Source organism: Mangifera indica, chromosome 12, assembly GCF_011075055.1.
Source record: "Mangifera indica cultivar Alphonso chromosome 12, CATAS_Mindica_2.1, whole genome shotgun sequence".
NCBI lineage: Eukaryota > Viridiplantae > Streptophyta > Magnoliopsida > Sapindales > Anacardiaceae > Mangifera > Mangifera indica.
In genome coordinates this window covers 13,097,738-13,116,871 of record NC_058148.1, presented here as the reverse complement: position 1 = coordinate 13,116,871, position 19,134 = coordinate 13,097,738, and the positions used below count along the sequence as shown (strand labels likewise).

The 19,134-nt window shown below is 33.4% G+C and overlaps 3 protein-coding genes across 3 annotated transcripts; 1 reads left to right on the top strand and 2 right to left on the bottom strand.

Moving 5' to 3' along the window:
* The first annotated feature begins 2,263 nt into the window (after positions 1–2,263).
* LOC123192488 (sugar carrier protein C-like) lies at positions 2,264–5,105 on the top strand. The gene is made up of 4 exons (XM_044605067.1): positions 2,264–2,556; positions 2,666–2,988; positions 3,790–4,419; positions 4,501–5,105. Exons 1-4 carry the CDS (start codon positions 2,424–2,426, stop codon positions 4,987–4,989), a joined length of 1,575 nt encoding a protein of 524 aa, XP_044461002.1. The 5' UTR covers positions 2,264–2,423; the 3' UTR covers positions 4,990–5,105.
* A 2,505-nt stretch (positions 5,106–7,610) lies between these two features.
* On the bottom strand, positions 7,611–10,043 carry LOC123192345 (vesicle-associated protein 4-2-like). Its single transcript, XM_044604864.1, has 7 exons — positions 9,643–10,043; positions 9,466–9,536; positions 9,266–9,347; positions 9,030–9,148; positions 8,308–8,385; positions 8,086–8,205; positions 7,611–7,991 (listed from the first exon to the last, which is right to left on the bottom strand). Exons 1-7 carry the CDS (start codon positions 9,911–9,913, stop codon positions 7,932–7,934), a joined length of 801 nt encoding a protein of 266 aa, XP_044460799.1. The 5' UTR covers positions 9,914–10,043; the 3' UTR covers positions 7,611–7,931.
* Positions 10,044–13,622: 3,579 nt separating this feature from the next.
* Positions 13,623–16,931, bottom strand: LOC123193091 (G-type lectin S-receptor-like serine/threonine-protein kinase At1g11330). The gene is made up of 7 exons (XM_044605876.1): positions 15,460–16,931; positions 15,222–15,326; positions 14,967–15,157; positions 14,674–14,884; positions 14,354–14,591; positions 14,125–14,275; positions 13,623–14,055 (listed from the first exon to the last, which is right to left on the bottom strand). The coding sequence occupies exons 1-7, from the start codon at positions 16,736–16,738 to the stop codon at positions 13,747–13,749; spliced, it is 2,484 nt and encodes an 827-aa protein (XP_044461811.1). The 5' UTR covers positions 16,739–16,931; the 3' UTR covers positions 13,623–13,746.
* Between the last annotated feature and the right edge of the window lie 2,203 nt (positions 16,932–19,134).

Sequence of the window (19,134 nt, the reverse complement as noted above, 5' to 3'; positions counted from 1 at the left end):
CTTAATTCAAAATTATCCAATCACATGATGACACATATAAATATGTACACATTTATGTACCTAAAATAGGTACACATAATTTTATTGTTAAAATAATATCTTTTTCACTGAAAACCAAATTATATAAATAAAAAACCTTATATAAATATTAAAAGGTGAAATTATTATTTTATTATTTTAAATTATTATATAATTAAAATTAATTAAAAAATCATTTAAATATATAAATTATATAAAAAAAAATTTCTTTTATATTTATTCCCTTTTTCCTCTTTTCTCGGTGTTAGGTTATCATCACTCATCCTTCTATTATTCTTCTATGTTCCTTCATTCCTTTTGATTAATTCATTGACAAATAGATTAATTCAGTAATAAAATCGATTAATTCGTTACAAAATTGATTGATTTATTCATTGAATCGATTGGGTTGTTGATTAAAAGTTATCTTCAATGATAACTTTAATCGATTGATTCATTGTTGATAATGGTGAAAGCTTACGTCAATAAAATCATAATAGTGGTGAAATAGTAGTGTCAATGATTAAGGTTTTAAAAAAAATTTAGAAACTGATTTATAATTTTTTAAATCTTTTTAAGAGTTAAATTATCATATTTAGAACGTTTGCATCTGATATATAGTAGAATTTTTTAATTTTTATTTTTCAAAATTAATAGATAATAAAATTATTATTTTGCCCAACACCATTATTTTTTTTTTTCAAACAAAGTTTATTTTGGGTTAAAATAAAAAAGAAATTCACTCTCATCCTTATTTAAAGACAAATCACAATTGCTCAAGCTTTTAATGCGAAATGTTATTTAGACACAATGAACTCATTGCAAGAAATTAAAAATCCCATATTGTGTTTTGCAGCTGCCCAATAATATTGGAATAAAAAAAAAAAGTCAAATAATTAAGCCGATTACACATCCTTTACTGGAAGAATGGTGTTTCCCTTTGCCCGTTCCAAGGTTTCCAGCCAAGACAAAATCGTCTGGACCAACGAATCCTGGCCAATACCAGTGTGGCTTCCATATTTGAACAATTTCTTTAACGGGGATTCCCATTTTTCAGGCAAGAAAAAGTAGATGAAGATTGTCATCACGATCACAAAGAACGCGAAGAATAGGAATAAAGCGAGAGCATAAAACACGGTCACATTGATACCAGTGAGTTGCTGGAAGAAGGCGATTAAAATGGTAACAGTAAGGTGAGGCCTGCATTTCCTCTGTAACAAATTTCTTCATGGATGTTCAACCAGTTCAGCAGCTTCACTAGCTGCAACCCCTCGTCAAGATCATCAACACTGCGAACTCTTGTGAGTTTCCTCTTAGCTTCGTCGTGACTCGTGTTCGCCATGTTTGACCATTGAATTGGGAGTGTCAGGGAGGACCAAGGACAATGGCACCTTCCAGACTCAAACGCCATGCATCCTCAATTTATCTTAGCGAAGAAATAGTTCAACACATTGGCAATAAGAATAGCCACTGTGATTGCGACAAATGTAGTAATATTAATTTTTATTGACAATTTAATTAATTTATTAATGAATAAAAATTATAAAGACTTATATTTTTTAAATAGACTATGATAACTTAAAAGACATATGAGAAAAATAATTTTAATGATCAATAAGAATCTTAATTAATTTAAAATTCTAGTAAACTTAGACTCTAAAATTTATTTACTTATCAATAAAATTCTAAAATCTTTTTATTATATTTAATAACTTTTTCTTAAAAACAAATTACTTTATTTACTACTCTAATTTAAGAAATAGAACTTAAAACATAATCTAATTTTAAATTCAAAATAACGTTTAACAAATTTAAAAAATAAGATTTAGTATGCCATATCATACTACTCACTATGCCACATCATCAAGCCACATGTCATGCCACATCATTATTCTATGCATAGTTTTCATTCAATCACCCTTTCATATTTTTATATCTTTTTATCCTAATCTCGTACATATTTTTTATTTTTATTTTTGACAATTTTTTCACCCGATGCCTTAACCTTATTTTTACTTTAACTTTTGATAGTCTTCGTCCCACGTCATATTGACAAATGAAGAGCACCACAACACAAGGATAACCAAGCAAGAGAAATGAATGGTATAAGGAAATAAGTTTGTTAATTATGAACTTATAATAAGCTACTTTTATTTGATTTTCTAATATAAAATAATACTTATAATTGAAGTGTGAATTAATATATGACAGCTAACACTTCATTATCATCATCTAAGGTATAGACTAGAGCGGACTCTATATATATATTGTACTACCGTGCTCGCCTTCAACCTCTCTATCTCCTTCTTCAGTTAAACAAAACGTCTTCTTCTCTCTTCTCTATTTGTTTCCCGTTTGATTTCTTTTACTTTTCTTGGTAATTCAAGTTCCAAAACACAGACAAAATGCCTGCTGCTGGAGGTTTCGACAAGGGTACAGGGAAGGCCTACCCTGGAAACCTTACTCCCTTCGTTACCGTAACATGTATCGTTGCAGCCATGGGCGGTCTCATCTTTGGTTACGATATTGGGATTTCTGGTAAATGCCCTTTTCATTATAGATCAAGTTTAAGTTTTTTTTTACTTGCTTTTTTCGGTTTCAATGAAGTTCATGTATTTTTTGGTATACTAATGATGTTTTTGAATAGGTGGGGTGACTTCAATGCCATCGTTTTTGAAGAAGTTCTTCCATTCTGTGTACGAGAAGCAACAAGCTAAAAAGTCGTCTAATCAGTACTGCCAATACAACAGCGAGACGCTGACTCTCTTCACGTCTTCATTGTATTTGGCCGCTCTACTCTCCTCCCTTGTTGCTTCCACAGTCACAAGAAAATTTGGCCGGAAATTGTCCATGTTATTCGGCGGCGTGCTGTTTCTCGCCGGTGGTTTGATCAATGGTTTCGCCAAGGCAGTTTGGATGCTCATTCTCGGTAGAATATTGCTTGGTTTCGGTATTGGCTTTGCGAATCAGGTAGTTTAATTTCTCTTTATTATGGCTTTTGATCTTTATTTCAATATTTGTCTGAGATTTTTTTACATAGTTTATTACAACATGTCTAAACATAACAAGAAACATGTTGCCAGGAACCAAAAAGAATCTTTTATGTTCCTTCCGCGAATCATATGAGTTGTTTACAGATTTGTCTTTTTGGGTTTTATCCATCTGATTTTGTATTTGTTCCATCAGTGGATCGGATAGTTTCTATAGTAAGATAAAGCAATTATGTTTTTTTTTTTTTCATGTAAACTTATTTTCTCTTTCAAATAATGGCTTCCACCCGTTTTAGATTTTCTTCTTGTGGTTTCTTTCTTCTTTTTTTTGTTTAAGAGTTGGGAAAAAGAGTGATGTTGCTGTGTTTGATTCTTGAGAAAATGTAGGAAAGAGAAAGGGAAATAAAATATTCCATTTCAACTACCAAACAAGCTGTATTTAATTACAAAGTTGGAAAAATTGAGAGGCGATTTGTATTTTTATTAATTTTTCAAAGTCATCTGTGGCTTCATTTTCTTTGCCTATATCATGCATGTTTACTCGTTACCAACGGCGTTGAATAATTAAACATGAAAATTGTATTCTTGTACTTTGTTTTTTCCGGTTTAGATTGTAATTTTAAAAAATTATGATCTGTATTTTACCCAAAAATACATAGACGAATCCGGTTAAGGCATGGTCATATGGTCCTCCAAGAAGATAATTTTGTTTATTTCCAAAATAATTTATATTAAAGTTATGATTTAGAGGTTAATCATGTAATTTTTGTGTTAATTACAGTCTGTGCCGCTGTACCTTTCTGAGATGGCTCCATACAAATACAGAGGCGCCCTCAACATTGGCTTTCAATTGTCAATCACAGTTGGAATTCTTATAGCCAATGTGTTGAACTATTTCTTTGCCAAGATAAAGGGTGGTTGGGGATGGCGTTTGAGTTTGGGCGGTGCCATTGTCCCTGCTCTTATCATTACAGTGGGCTCATTGGTCCTCCCTGACACCCCCAATTCGATGATCGAACGTGGCGAGCACGACGAGGCTAAGAGGAAACTCAAGAGAGTTCGCGGTCTCGATGATGTTGATGAGGAGTTTAATGACTTAGTTGCAGCTAGTGAGGCCTCTAAACTAGTTGAACATCCATGGAGGAATTTGTTAGAGAGGAAATATAGGCCTCACCTTACTGTTGCCATTTTAATCCCCTTCTTCCAACAACTCACTGGCATCAATGTGATCATGTTTTATGCCCCCGTTTTGTTTAACACAATTGGGTTTGCTAACGATGCCTCGCTCATGTCAGCCGTGATCACTGGTATCGTTAATGTTGGTGCCACCATTGTTTCAATTCGTTACGTTGACAAGGTTGGAAGAAGGTTTCTTTTCCTTGAGGGTGGAGCACAAATGTTGATCTGCCAGGTAAAAATTGTTAACAAATTTCTAATTTTATTAGGCAATTCAATTCGCTAAACTTATTGGCTGATCATTGTTCATCTGCAGATTGCTGTTGCGGCATTTATTGGTGCTAAATTTGGGACAAATGGGGAACCTGGTGCGTTGCCAAAGTGGTACGCCATTGTTGTGGTGCTCTTCATTTGCATTTATGTTGCAGGCTTTGCGTGGTCTTGGGGGCCTCTTGGTTGGCTTGTGCCAAGTGAAATTTTCCCTCTTGAAATTCGATCAGCTGCTCAGAGTATCAATGTCTCAGTGAATATGCTCTTCACCTTTGCTGTTGCTCAAGTCTTCTTGCAAATGCTTTGTCACTTCAAGTTCGGTTTATTCCTCTTCTTCGCCTTCTTTGTGGTGTTGATGACAATCTTTATCTACTTTTTCTTGCCTGAAACAAAGGGAATCCCCATTGAAGAAATGGGTCGAGTATGGAAGACACACTGGTATTGGTCCCGATTTGTTGGTCCAAATGATTTTGTGTCGGCTGGAAGCCTTGAAATGGGCAAAGGAAATGCTACTCTTCAAGTAAAGAATGTGTAATCAAGTTAATTATAGGGCTTCTGTTTTTATTATGGGATTTTATGTCTAGACACCTTAAAGACTTGTTTCCTGAAAATTTATAACTTTATGAACAACTCTAGTTAATTTTAGTAAAATCTGCTGTCAACTCAAGCCTGATTTGTGGAACAAGCAATTGGGTTCATACTCTAAACACGGTTTGTGTAACAAATGCACAAACTCAAGTTTAAGAAACGGGTATAGATAAATTGTAAAAATTAATCTATACAAATCGAAGTAGCAAATTGTGATTAGGTGATATAATTGTTATTTTATTTTAAAATTACTCAATCAGATATTATCACTTTAGTTTGTAGAGATAATTTATATAATTTATTTGTATATGTAATATTATTTAAGAAACATTATTAACTGTGGTTAATTAAATTATCCAGAAATAATACATGATATATCATCCTATAATTGAATGATTTTGAATTAATGATAAGTAACACATAATCACGTGATGACACATCATATATATATATATATATATATATATATATATATATATATATATATATATATATATATATATATATACACACTCATTTACATATATGAAATTGGACACGCATAACATTACTCAGTACTCTAATAATTCCACTCCCATTAGCATATAAATCATGTTTAATAGGGCATAACTACACTTTTATTCCCTTATAATAATAAATCCATAAAATAAACAAAGCTAAGGTCCACATCTAATAGCCGAAATTCCCTTCTTAAAACATTATTAAATTCCCGAGTTTTATGGATAAGGGGGTGTCTTGAAAATATATTCACTTGGTTGATAAATTATCCATTGAAATAACGAACATTATCCAAAATCAAAACTTTATTCCAAGTGGGGGGAACCGAGTTTCTCGTGATGCTTGTGTAGCGTTTTTTTTTTTCCCTCGTCATAGTGAAATTGGAAGAGTTTCTGGCGACAAGTGTGAGGTTGAATTAAATGGGAAAAGCAAAAGATGCTACTAAGCAAAATCTGTTGGAGTAAAAAGAGATAGATAGCTTTATTAATTTAGTCACGGCCTTGCATTGAAAGCAAATGGGGAATCGCATGACTAGAAATAAAACTTTTGGCTCTAAAATTTGGATAAGATCATTCAAATGGATGAGTAGAATTCGTTTTCGTCCATGATCTTTATCTTTTACAACATGTGGTTAAAAATGTAAAGAAAATAAATTAGGTATCGTCTAAATTTGTTTATAATAAACAACCATAATGAAATTGGGTTAGGATAAGTGACATTATAAATTTTTATAATGCAAAGTGTAATTATAAGAGTGTTATACCGAAAATTAATGACAAAAAAAATTGCAATTAGAAAAAATTAATTAGTGCATAAATATTGTTCAACATGTAATAATATAGGAAGGGAAATGAGCTTCACTTTATTAGAAATAGTGCTTCAGGCACCAGAAGCACATTTTGAAGTTTGATGTGGAACCAACAATAACGACAACTATATATTGTAATCATAAGGAGGTACACCTTTTCTAATTATAGCTGACCCAGCAACACAGAGCCATTAGTCGACCCTGCAACACAGAGCCATTAGCCAATACAGACCTCGTCACATCTAATGTTTTGGTTGATTTTGCTAAAGAATGCAGCTGTCAGCCCCAAAGTCGCGGCTATGGCTGAGCATGTATCTCCACTTTGCATCCCAATCGCTGTCTCATAATGTGGTTGTGGGCTGCTTTTCGCCTTCAGGAATCCAACCACGCGTTTCGATATTAGCCATTCAGGCTAAATAAATTCATACATTAACAATGTTATTGCGCAAATATTCACTTCTATTAACAATAATTTTATGTTTAACAGTGGACCATTTACCGAGCCTCCAGCCACAGAGATAAGATTAAGAAACGTAGCAGTTTTGGTGGCCATATTCTTGTGGGTTAAGCCCTAAGAAAGTGCGACAATAGGATTTCATTTCCAAAGCGACCACTAGCCAAAACAGAAAAAGAAAATGAGAATACTTATATTTGGCTTTCTGCTTTTATAATCTAGTAAGCTTAGCTGCTTGACGGCAGCAAGGCATTGCCGTTCTGAAAGTGTTGGCTCTCTCCTTTCCCATCTAACTTGTCTTAGCTTTGTGCCCAGCAATTCAAGTAAATTACTGTGGTGAGACACTCTTGGGCCTGATTTCTCTTGTGACTATCTCTCAAATAAAGTCCATTCCCCATCATCGGATGACTCGCTTGAGGGAAGTAGAATATCTCTTCTTGGAAGCACTGAGGCTTTTGTCCTTCTGATTAAAAGTAAGACCACTTTGGAAGCCATGGTTTATGGGTTTACTGATGACATAGTTTTGTATATATGGGTGGTGTAAATTCATATATCCATACATATACTGTGGATTCAGTGACTCTGGAAAAGCTCATTTTGTAGTGAGTTTTGTCATCTGTGGCCAATGATCCAAGAAACAGCAAAATTAAGAGGTAAAAGATTTCCCTGTCACTATGAGCTTGTGGCCGTGTCTGTCGGTAACTCTACAGAAAATTACAAACACCTACAAAGTAACAGAGGTTATTGAAACTTCAAATCCCGTAAAGCAGATGCCAGCTGATAAAAGTCCACATTGGATAAGAACATATAGCCCGTCTGAATACACTTCATTTCACATTTTGTGCGAAGAAGTCAACTTTTATGTAGGAATAAAATAAAATTCAAGTGTATTACATCTCATATAGAACGGTAATCAAAATTATTTTATCTACAAGATGAAAACTAGCCAATCTCATATGACCAAAAATCAACTAACAATTTTATCACAACAGATGTTTCAGTCTCTACATGATTTGTTGCAAGATACATCATTCACGTTACAGGGCAAGATTGGAGGAGGAATATACTTAAAAGTGAATCATTTGAATTCTTGTTTGATGATGGCAAATCAAACAGAAGCATAACCATTCTATACTGAATCTACTCCTTCAACCTGTTGTTGAGCAAGGTATCTTTCCCTCCGTTCTTTCTGCAAAAAGAATGTAAGGACAGCCAGAAACCACACAATGTGAGCAATAGTTTACAGTTGTAAAATTTCAGATGACATTGATAAGATAACTTACCCATTCATCTATGACAAGCCCTTCACCAATAATCTTTGGACCTGCATCTTCTTGAGGCTTCTTGCGAGCTGCAACTGCAGCATCAGCTTCTGCTAACCGGCGCTTCAATTTTTCCAGAGCCTTCAGAATAAAAAGAGGTGCAACCACATAAACGGGAATTCTCTATGCATACATTTTGTAAAAGGCTGCTTTTTAAATTATTTGTGTCCTAACAATACTTACAGGGTCAGCACGCTCAGGATTAAGAAAGACGACCCGCAATATTTGCTCTAATGCTGCTTGATCCTTTTGCTCATCAAACTGAATTAAACAAAATTACTTAGCAGCAAAGTAGTCTGCAAAGATAAGCTTGTACAAAGGCAACAATGCAAATTAATATGATTCAAAAGGAAACCCAATACTGTGTGCGCCCCAATCATAAAAGGCACTTAATTCTCCACAAATACAGGCATATAACTAATATAACCAACTAGCTTTCAACAAGGGATGCCCACTTCATCATGTATGAACTCTACACAAATAGAAATAGAGTAAAAGTATCCAAGCACACCAGCCAAATTAGATGGTGAAGGAAACCGGACCCCCAATTTAGTTATTACTTTTTCTATTGCAAACAGCAGGCACACTTCACAAAATTAGCTGCCTGCAGAGATATGTAGTCTTTAGATTATACAAATGCCCTTGCAAACTAGGCACTGAAATACTAACACTTTATACATCAAATATCCACCTGTAACACCTACAATTTGATAAGAAGTTCTAGCCAACACCCATATGAAATATAGACCGATCGACTGAAGAAAAAATTCCTAAAATCTTTGCATGCTCACTAAGACTAGTTGTTAATAAAATATAAATAAATAGCATTTCTATCAATACATCATTATATAAAAAGCACTACAACAATCAGAAAATGCAGCAACCGTATGTAATGAGAAACGCACCAGCTCAGGAACATAGTCCACCTCTCCTTTCACCTTCAAGCTAACAATTTTAAACTTATCCCTACTCTTTTGATCCATTGGCTTTTCATTGTTCTCTGGAACCTCCACAAACTTGAAGACTAGCAGATCCATACAAAATCAAGCAAAGAAACCTATAAGCAATAACCAAGACAACAGATGGTAGCACAAAATACAAGCAAAGCGCCAATTTGATCCAAAATTTAAAAACCAATTACCAGTCGCTATGAGACTCTCGCCGGGAGCAAGAATAGCACCCGGAGGACGCATATAGCAGCTTTTTGGTGCTGTCGTTTGAAACTAAAACAAGAATAGCGAGCAGCTCAGTAAGGTAGCTATTCATAAACAAGAATGTAAACAAATTAATAATAATATTAATTAAAATCTTCATGGATAAAACTTCAAAGGTGCGATGTACCTTGAAAGCTACATGTGACTTGCTTGTGTTTTTAATCTTGATCGCACTTCTAACCTGCTTGCCAGGTTCATCTTCAAACACAATAGCACAAAAGTTACGAGATTCAAGACAGTAAATAGCATAATTTACATTTAAACAAGTACAAAAATAAAAAGTAAAGATAATGAAAGTACATACAAGGAAAGTAGAGCTTTTTGGGAGGGTCGAGCTTGAGGCGACGGCGAGCCGGCAAAAAAGACCTCGCAACAGAAGAAACTGAATTGGAAGCATGCGGATTCGATCCCTCCGTGTGATGGTTAGCTTGATTGTGGTGATGATGCGGCGTGGAGGAAGAAGACGACGTCGTGTTACGTGATTGTCGAAACGGGAGCTTGAAGAACCCCCAGACTTTATTGTCAGACGGTGACTTCTGGTCAGCTATGGCCATTTCTTCTCGCACCACATACATTACGCGCTCTGCGAGTTTGGAACGTATTCAATTTAATTACTTTGATCAAGTCCGGGGCCTTCATTAACCGCACTTGACTAGTTGACTGCGTGGAGGAGAAACAGAAAGATGCCAGAAACGACGTCGCATCAAGCTGTTGACTTCGGAAAAACGTTTTAGTGGTTTGTAGTTTAGCGTTTTTTGATTTGGTGGAATTAGACTATTGGTCGCTTAATGACAAATTTATTAATTATTAATCAAGGCAGACGACATTAACGCGGAGGAATTTGATGCTAGTGGCCAGCCGGTGGAGCCGCTAATGTTAAAAAATTAAAAAGGCCAAAGGACTATGTCCCACCCAAGGTATGTTGCACTATCAAGTTTCTCCCCTTTAATTATAAAAATACCAAATACCCACCCATAAGCAGTTAAATTTAATAGAACCCTAACGCCTTAAAATTTTATCTTTTTTTCCCCCTAACCCCTAAAAACTAACCATTTTCCCCTAGACCAAATTTTGAAAAATAACATTCCCCCCCCCCCCCCTTTAGGGTTTAGTTTTCAATCCCCGACGACGAACTTCATCTCCTGACGAAGCTCTTCAAATTTCAGGAGGTCGTCTTCATCAGATCTAGGCCGATCGACGTTCCAGAGGAGAGAGGAGAGGTCGTTGGAGCATGGTGGTGCGTCGGGAAGGCTTCGTTGTCAGCGATGGCTCCGGATTTGGCATCGGGGATTGAAAACTAAACCCTTGAGGGGGGAATGCTATTTTTCAAAACTTGGCTTAGGGGGAAATAGTTAGTTTTTAGGGGTTAGGGGGGAAACGATGATTAAATTTTAATTTATTTTTGATATTACAGATAAAATGACGATTTTACCTTTGAATCCGTTTTTTTTAATAGTCTATGAGTAGGTAAATAAGTTTTTCAAAGTTAATGGGTGGGAATATACCGAAAAAGTACACCTTGGGTGGAAAATAGTCGTTTGGCCAATTAAAAATAATAAAATTATATATCAATAAAGATTACCAGTTAATATATACAAGCACTCAGTTTAGTATTATTAAAAATTATTTCGATAATTTATTTTTTATTATTTTATTTAATTTATAAGTAATAAAAAATTTTGATAATATTTTATTATCAATGATATTATGACAAATAATATAAGAAATAATTTTATTATCATCTCTACTTTAGGTATTAAAAGATTATCAAGAAATTTTTTATTTTATTATAATTATATTTTTATTTATTAATTTTTTAAGATAAAAATAATTTTATTTTTAATTAATATAAGAAATAACATAAAAAATATTTTAAAATAATTATAACAAAAAGTATTTGAATAAAATAATATATTGATATTATTTTATTATCTTAATCAAATATAATAATTATTTATATTTATTCAGTTTATTAAATTTTATCAAATATAATAATAATTTATATATATTAATTTTTAAAATAATTAATCTTTCAAATGATTTTTAATTTTAATATTGAAATATTTTCTAAGTAAAATATTTTTATTAATTTAACATCTTATAAAATAATTAAATAATTTTTTATAATTAATAAAGGAAAATGAGATTTACGTCAAACCGTTGACGAGAAATAGTTATTTGGCCAATAAAATATTGTAAGGTTATGTTGCACACACTGATGGAGCCCAGGCTGACCCATAATAAATCATATTTTTATTGGCCGAAGGGCTATGTTGCACCCCAAATTTGGTAAAAAGACAAATATATACTGGTAACCGTTAAAAACTTTTGAGTATACATTAAAAGTTTAGTTGATTATTATATATCTAAGATTTTTTTTTTTGGTTAAAGTTAAGCATAAAATTATTATTTTATTAAAAATATTTAAAATATATTTTATTTTAAAAAAATTAACAGTTTTCTTCTATAATTAAAATTTAAAAAGATTATTTTTCCCTCTTAAGATTTGATATCCAGAAATCTGACCATTTAGTATAATGAACAATAACTTTCTCTTAAAATCCATCTAAAACCTTCATCTGAATGAGATAATAAAGCGTCATCCTTCGAAGGATGATGCTTCATTGTCCCTAAGTTTAAGGTAAATTTTTTGGTAGTTAAATTTAGATTGAAAACCGATGGTCATTGATAGGCAAAAATGTGAAGAAAAAGCTTAGAGATTGGAAAAATTTTTTGGTAGTTAAATTTAGATGGGGGAGGGGAAGGGGTGAGAATCACTTTTCAAAAAAATTAACATCTAGATTAATTAAGATTAAAAATCAAATTAATTTAAACCGAAAAAAGGGTTTTACATGAGAAGCCATAGCAAAATTGTAAGTTCTTTTACTAGCAAAGATCGCATGATTTGGTATCTAATCATATATGATTATTATGTAAACAAACGTGCTATATACAAATTCTCTTCATTACTCATAACATTGAAACGTCTCGATTTGATCTTAATCAGCGGCCATCTGTTTTGAAATTATTATATTCACTTTATATATTTTGAAAGCAATTATGCCTCCAATAGTTGGTAATATGAAATTTACACCCCTAAGGCATTGTGTTATGTTAAATTGTTTATGGTGTAATTGTTATTTTTTGAAAATATCGAAGGACATTAAAGTTTTCCAAAATACTTTGAACTTTTATTAATTCTCAAAAACTCCTAAAAAATTTTCAATAACATCCCTATTTTTTTTTTCAAAAAATATAATTTATCACAAACATAAGATAATGTGTAATTGACATATTTATCTAATTCTTGTTAATTTACGATCAGTCACTCAACTTAACAGGTAATTTTTCTTTCGCTCTTAGATTTTATTTTATTTTTATGATCCTCATATATTTTGTTTTTATTCAATATGGATCCTCCAAGTTTTATTTTTGGGTTAGTTTGTGTCTCTAAAGGATCACATATGTATACGTTAAATACAGTATGAGAATGAGATTTAACATTGAACATTTTTAAAACATAAGCTTGGATAATTTTATTCCAAAGGAAGAATCTGCGCTAAAATAATCCGAATAAGCTGTTTGGTGTTGTTTAAGTAAATATTTATAATTGACAAAGTAAGAAGAATCTACTTTGTTAATAATATTTAAGGACAATATTCTAAGCCAATGATCATCATATTGCTCTTGAAGTTCTCTTTCCACTTTACATTCAAGGAATACTTAGTCACTAAATTTTATCAATTATAAAATTGTAATTAAATTAGCCTAAAACAAAGGGGTTGAATTACTTAACCTCCTTTCCAAACCCTATACCCTAATCTTCCTAGAACACCCATATTTATATATAACCCAAGCTTTTCCTTATATTTCACTCCTTATCTCTTTTTCATTTCTTTGATTTTCTCTCCTTCTTTTTTGTTTTTAAAGTCTAATTTTTGAGTCATTTCAAATTCTTGACGAATCGAAAGATCATTTTTAGCCTACATTAGTAGTTTTTAATAGATAAAACACCAATAAATTATGCCAAAATATTGATTAGAAAAGTTTGAAAGTCTTTCTAAAGGCATGAGTATTTGAGAGTTCAATTGATGTTCAGGCTTTTAAGTTAATATATCAGTTTACATAATTCTTTTGATAAAATATATAACTTTATTAATTTGTATTATTGTTTGTATTAATCAATAAAAGATAAACAAAGTCACGAATAAACAATAAAGATCTAATTTAAGTTAGACTTATCTTAATAATTTGGAAAAAAAAACTAACAATAAAACTATGTACATATATAATGAGTATCATATAATACAATTAAATTAATGTCTAGATACCTCAAAAATCATAGAGCAACTTAAATGTCTTGAGATTTCAGTTTCTCATCAACTTGTTACTCTAAGAAAATTGGTCTCTATCGGCCTTGGATAACAGTCACAGTAACATTGTTGACAGAACAATTTTTCTGGCTCTGTCTACCGGACTGCGAATCAGAGGCATTCTGCCTTACTGTGAATCCTGGTTGCTTCGGAGGGGGAAGATCAACAATTTCACTACTAAGCATGGATAAAACAGTTGACATGTTTGGCCTATCTTTCACAAATTCCTGTACACACAACAATCCCACATGAATGCATCTTATGATCTCCAATTCATAGCATGGACCAGATATCACCGGATCAATAAAATTGACAATGTTGCTTTCATTCCACAGTTTCCATGCCTGAAAATGTAGTACTTAATTAGATGCCATTGTCAGAAAATACTAAGGGCGATAGTTTAGGGGACTTACATAGCCTAGAAGAGTCAAAGAATACTCTTCCTGGTAAAAACCTGTGTTTTTTCTGCCACTAATCATCTCTAACAACAATACTCCAAAGCTGAAGACATCAGATTTCTCGGAGAATTGCCCTTGCATTGCATATTCTGGGGACATATAACCACTGCACATTTATACATTCCAATATTAATAAGATTTTGTAACCGGGTTTAAAAATTTAGACAAAGAAGTTCCTACTTACTATGTCCCAACAACCCTTAAAGTGTTGGCTTGATCTTGGTTGCCTCCGAAAATTCTTGCCATACCAAAATCTGAAATTTTTGGGTTTAAATCTTTATCCAACAAGATGTTGCTTGTCTTTAGATCTCTATGTATGATTCGCAATCGAGAGTCTCTATGAAGATAAACGAGGCCTCGACTTATTCCTTCAATGATGATGAAACGTTTTTTCCAAGCAAGAAGTTTTTGCTTGAGAGGATCTATATAAGTTGTACCCCAAAGATGTTACAACAACCATTTAAGTATTTTAAGATAAACGGAAGAGTATTATGATAAACTAACCAAAGAGAAAAGAATCCAAACTTTTGTTTGGCATGTACTCATAAATCAATATCTTTTCTTCTCTTTCAATGCAGCATCCGAGTAGCCTAACAAGATTTCTATGTTGGAGTTTGGAAATCACCACCACCTCATTCAAAAACTCTTGAAGTCCTTGTCCAGATGTGTTTGAAAGCCGTTTCACTGCTATTTCCACTCCATCGTTCAACATCCCCTAAAACACAAACAAATCTATAATTGTGTAAAAATTAAACAGAAATGCAGCAACAAAGTCTTACTGAGCAAACAAGAATTACCCTGTATACTGTACCAAAACCACCCTGCCCAAGTTTATTGGTTAAGTCGAAATTACTTGTTGCAATCATTAGCTCCTCAAAATTGAACACTGGCAGGTCCTGGAAATCAACTTGGTCTATGTTTTCAGAAGACTCTTTTAGATACTTTTCCCCTTTTTCAACTTGTAGCATCTTCTTCTTTCCCTTCATTGCTGATATTAAATCACATAGTGAGACACCGACTATAAAGCTAACATATTTCAGCATATAAATTACCTTTTCGCTTCGCCATCCACCTCCATGAGAAAAATGTACATATTGCAATTGTAACGATTCCTACTAGCGGTGGTACCAAAATAATTACTGTCAAGTCTTTCTGATCTGCAAATGAGAACAAAAAGTAAATTTGCCCAGAACAAAACTGGGCGCAGAAGTTTTTTCTTTTTCTTTTAACATGGTAACAACAAAGCAGAAAAATTGTATCAGTAAATTAATCAGAGAGCATTCAACATACCAAGTTCTGAATGTGCCAAACGAATGTAAAGATTGGTCCCATCCGTGGTGAATTTCTGAATGTCTGTTAAGTTTTCCCTCCATGTCATACAACCGATGCCAACATCATACGCATAAGCTATGCAAGAGCAATTATTCAAGCACCCATCTCCGCATTCATTTTCTAAAGCAGATGACCTTTCTCCGAAGCCAGGCACCTTCATCGTTGGCATCTTCAAAAACCAATCAGCTTTTCCCACTTCACCAGTTTTGTTTATCCTTTCACACTGCAATAGTTTCCTTCTGACACATCCGCTAGTCCAGATTCCCCTGTTCCATTCCTCTTTATTCTTCGGCTCAAATCCTCTCAAACAGCTGCAAATTGGCTTTTCCTTATAGTTACAAATTCCATTTGCCCCACACTTGTTATAAACATCACACTCAGTTCTCGGGAAAGGAGCAGCAAAAATCCAATCATCCTTCCCATAAACCTTTCTTGCGAGAACTACTTTTCCTTCTGAATTCAAGACATAGTATGATAAAGGATTGCTTGGAAACGAGAAACTGAAATAATAAGTTCCTTTTTGGTCGTCTGGTCCAAGTTTAAACCCAGCAAGATAAACAGTATTCATGCCCTCAACTCCAGTAAAGATTCGACCATTCCATGGACCTGTCCGCGCAAAGGGTCGAGTTTCATTCCAAATGAAGATTTCGGGAATGTTTGAAATATGGAGGCCACATGAGAAGTTTCCATTGGATGGATCAGAAGGACTCTTCCATGATATCGCCTGCACTTTCTCACCTGTCTGTACATTAACAGTAAGTTTCATATTCGTCAATAGCTTATCGGAAGGTTCTCCGAAAGTCTCCCATATTTTTTCTCCATTATTGCTTTTATTCAACACAAGATTTCCAGAATCTAAAAGCTGAGCAGTTGCATTAGCAACCCAAATATGAAGATTTGATGACCAAAGAACCTCTTTCTGGCCATTCAATACAACAAGATTACCATCATCAGATACGGTAAAAACCCCGGATGAATCATTGAGTGGATTATTTCTGTTTGCCACCCATGCGATAATTTCAGTTTTGAGATTGTACCAAATTCCTAAATAGCGCTTTGTTGAATTTGGAGGGCTAAAAAATCCCAATTTGAAATTGTTACCAGCAGAGACGATTGTTTGAGGATCTCTGATAGGATGAGAAGCTGTGATTGTGTCTACGGCTGTGCCAAAATCTGAATGAAAACAAGACAGCAGGAGAATAACGGCTACTGAAATCGATTTACTGGTAAATTCCATAACCAGTTAATTATTGGCTTCTTCTTGATAGAATAAACTTAATACTGGAACTAGCGCCTGCTGGGTTTTGACAGGGGCACTGGTTGAGGGGGATATTTCTCTTCAATCCTGAGGTTTGAGATCAAATTACTAATACCAATTTTGTTGGCATATTCCATTAACATTGTAAAGGTAAATTTAACATACTGACGAAATTGACAATTCAAAAATGGCTGCTAAGAAAAGTAATAAATCAGTCCTTTAAATAGTGTTGTTCTTCACCATTGCCACAATTTAACTTGTCAACCTCCAAGATTTAAAATATCACAATGACACTTTTTATTATAAACAGTATTTTAGGGGTTTATATAACAATTTTTAAAACTTTTTAGAAGCATATTGATAGTTTCCCATGCTTGTTTCGAAATTATTACATTCTCCCTATATATTTGAAAACATTATTATACCTCGAATAGTTGGTAATATGAAATTTACACCCTTGATGCATTGCATTATGTTCAATTGTTTAGAGTGTAATTGTTATTTTTGAAAATACTCAAGGAACATTTTGAAATTTTCCAAAACACCTTGAACTTTTTTTAGTTTTCAAAGTCCCTTAAAATTTTCAATAACACCTCTAATATTTTTAAAAAATTGAGTTCGTCCCAAACATATGACAATACGTAATTAACATATTTATCTAATTTTTGTTAATTTGAGGTCAGTCATCGGCTTAATCCTTAATTCTCATTAACCCTTTTAGATTTTATTTTATTTTTATGACTCTTATATATATTATTTTTATTCAATTTTGATCTTCTAAGTTTTATTTTTGGGTAGTTAGTGTGTCCAAAGTATAACATATGTACATGTTAATTACAGTGTGGGAACGATGATTTAACATTGAACATTTTTAAAACATAAGCTTGGATAATTTTATTCCAAAGTTAGAAGAATCGGCTCCAAAATAATCCAAAAAAACTGTTTGGTGTTGTTTAAGTAAGGCCAAAAGATTATTTTCCACCTAAGTTTTAATACAAAGACAAGTACATACCCATAAGGTTTCAAAAACTCAAATATCTACTTATAAGTTAACTTTTGTTAAAATTTTATGTTAGAGGCAAGGGTAAAATCATTATTTTATCACTAAACCTTAAAACCCTAAAAATTTATATTATTTTTCCATTGTTTGGAAAACTAACAATTTTCTTATAAGATTAAGTTTTGAGAAATTTCAAATTTCCCCCTAAACCGAAACCCTAGGGTTTCAAAATTTGGAATCCATAGCGGCAACAAAAGCAAATATGGACGGCGACGAAAGCACCCACACCCAGACTACGAAAGCTCGTTCGGAATCCAACAAACCAATCGTCTAATTTGTCTTGATGATGAAAAAGACCTCATCTTCATTGTCATCAAAACAAATCATTTCGTCTTGAGTTATCAAGTTGTCACCTTGAATCGTCCTTTGTCGATGGAGACGATTCGCTTCTCTCTATCAACAGACGTAGAGATGAAGACTTCGTCTTCATTCGTTTGTTGATGTCTCTTCGTCTCTCAATGGCAAGAGAGAGCCGATTAATGATTTGGGTGGGAAAAAGAGGTCATCAAAGATGGAGCGACAACATGAGAGAGAAAAAAAAAACTGGGGGGGGGGGGGGTGGGGAGCATAGTCTCTTTTCAAAACTAGAAAAAGTTTAGGCAGACGTGAAAGTGTTAGTTTTCAAATTTTGGGAGGGGGGAAATGAAAAAAAATAAATATTTTTTAATAATATTATTAAAAAATGATTTTACCTTTATATATAATAGAAAATTTTTAATAAAGTTTGGATAGTGGGTGGGTGTTTGGGTTTTTCAAACCCCATGGGTGTGAGTTTGAAAATTGACTAAAACTTGGGTTGGCGTAAGGCCTTCGACTTTAAGTAAATACTCGTAATTGGCAAAAGTTAAAATGTATGATAGGAAATGGTTGGCATGACCAAATAAAAGTGGTAGCTTCCCATGCAACTTCGAGGAAGGAGAACATTTTCAGAATACGAAATCCCCTGCTGCCTTCTTCACGAAATCTATCTTACCAGCACCTTCGCTGTCAATCAACACCATTCTTCTCTTTCATATTACAAACACGCCTTCCATCTTCACCTTCATAATTGACTCAAATCAACCTACCTTATTGTTTTTACGTTAATTACTTATGACATCTGCAAATGGGGTTGGTTGTTTTCGAGGATTATTTTCTGGCCATGGTGGAGAAATTGGGAGCTGAGGGGTTCATGCAGGAGCTGTATAATGGGTTTAGGTTGTTGCTGGATGAAGAGAAGGGGGTGATAACTTTTGAGAGCTTGAAAGTGTTAATCGTTCTTTTTTTTTTTGGGTAAGTTAAAAAGTGTTCATCATTCAGCATTATCAAAACCTTT

Excerpts from the sequence above, each read along its gene's own strand:
- LOC123192488 (XM_044605067.1), top strand. The coding sequence starts at position 2,424 with ATGCCTGCTGCTGGAGGTTTCGACAAGGGTACAGGGAAGGCCTACCCT. Across the intron at positions 2,557-2,665 it reads TTACGATATTGGGATTTCTG|GTGGGGTGACTTCAATGCCA; the intron begins GTAAATGCCCTT and ends GTTTTTGAATAG. Across the intron at positions 2,989-3,789 it reads GTATTGGCTTTGCGAATCAG|TCTGTGCCGCTGTACCTTTC; the intron begins GTAGTTTAATTT and ends TGTTAATTACAG.
- LOC123192345 (XM_044604864.1), bottom strand. The coding sequence starts at position 9,913 with ATGTATGTGGTGCGAGAAGAAATGGCCATAGCTGACCAGAAGTCACCG. Across the intron at positions 8,386-9,029 it reads TGGACTATGTTCCTGAGCTG|TTTGATGAGCAAAAGGATCA; the intron begins GTGCGTTTCTCA and ends TGTTTAATTCAG. Across the intron at positions 7,992-8,085 it reads GGCTTGTCATAGATGAATGG|AAAGAACGGAGGGAAAGATA; the intron begins GTAAGTTATCTT and ends TTCTTTTTGCAG.
- LOC123193091 (XM_044605876.1), bottom strand. The coding sequence starts at position 16,738 with ATGGAATTTACCAGTAAATCGATTTCAGTAGCCGTTATTCTCCTGCTG. Across the intron at positions 15,327-15,459 it reads TTTGGCACATTCAGAACTTG|ATCAGAAAGACTTGACAGTA; the intron begins GTATGTTGAATG and ends TCTCATTTGCAG. Across the intron at positions 15,158-15,221 it reads GTGGATGGCGAAGCGAAAAG|CAATGAAGGGAAAGAAGAAG; the intron begins GTAATTTATATG and ends ATTTAATATCAG.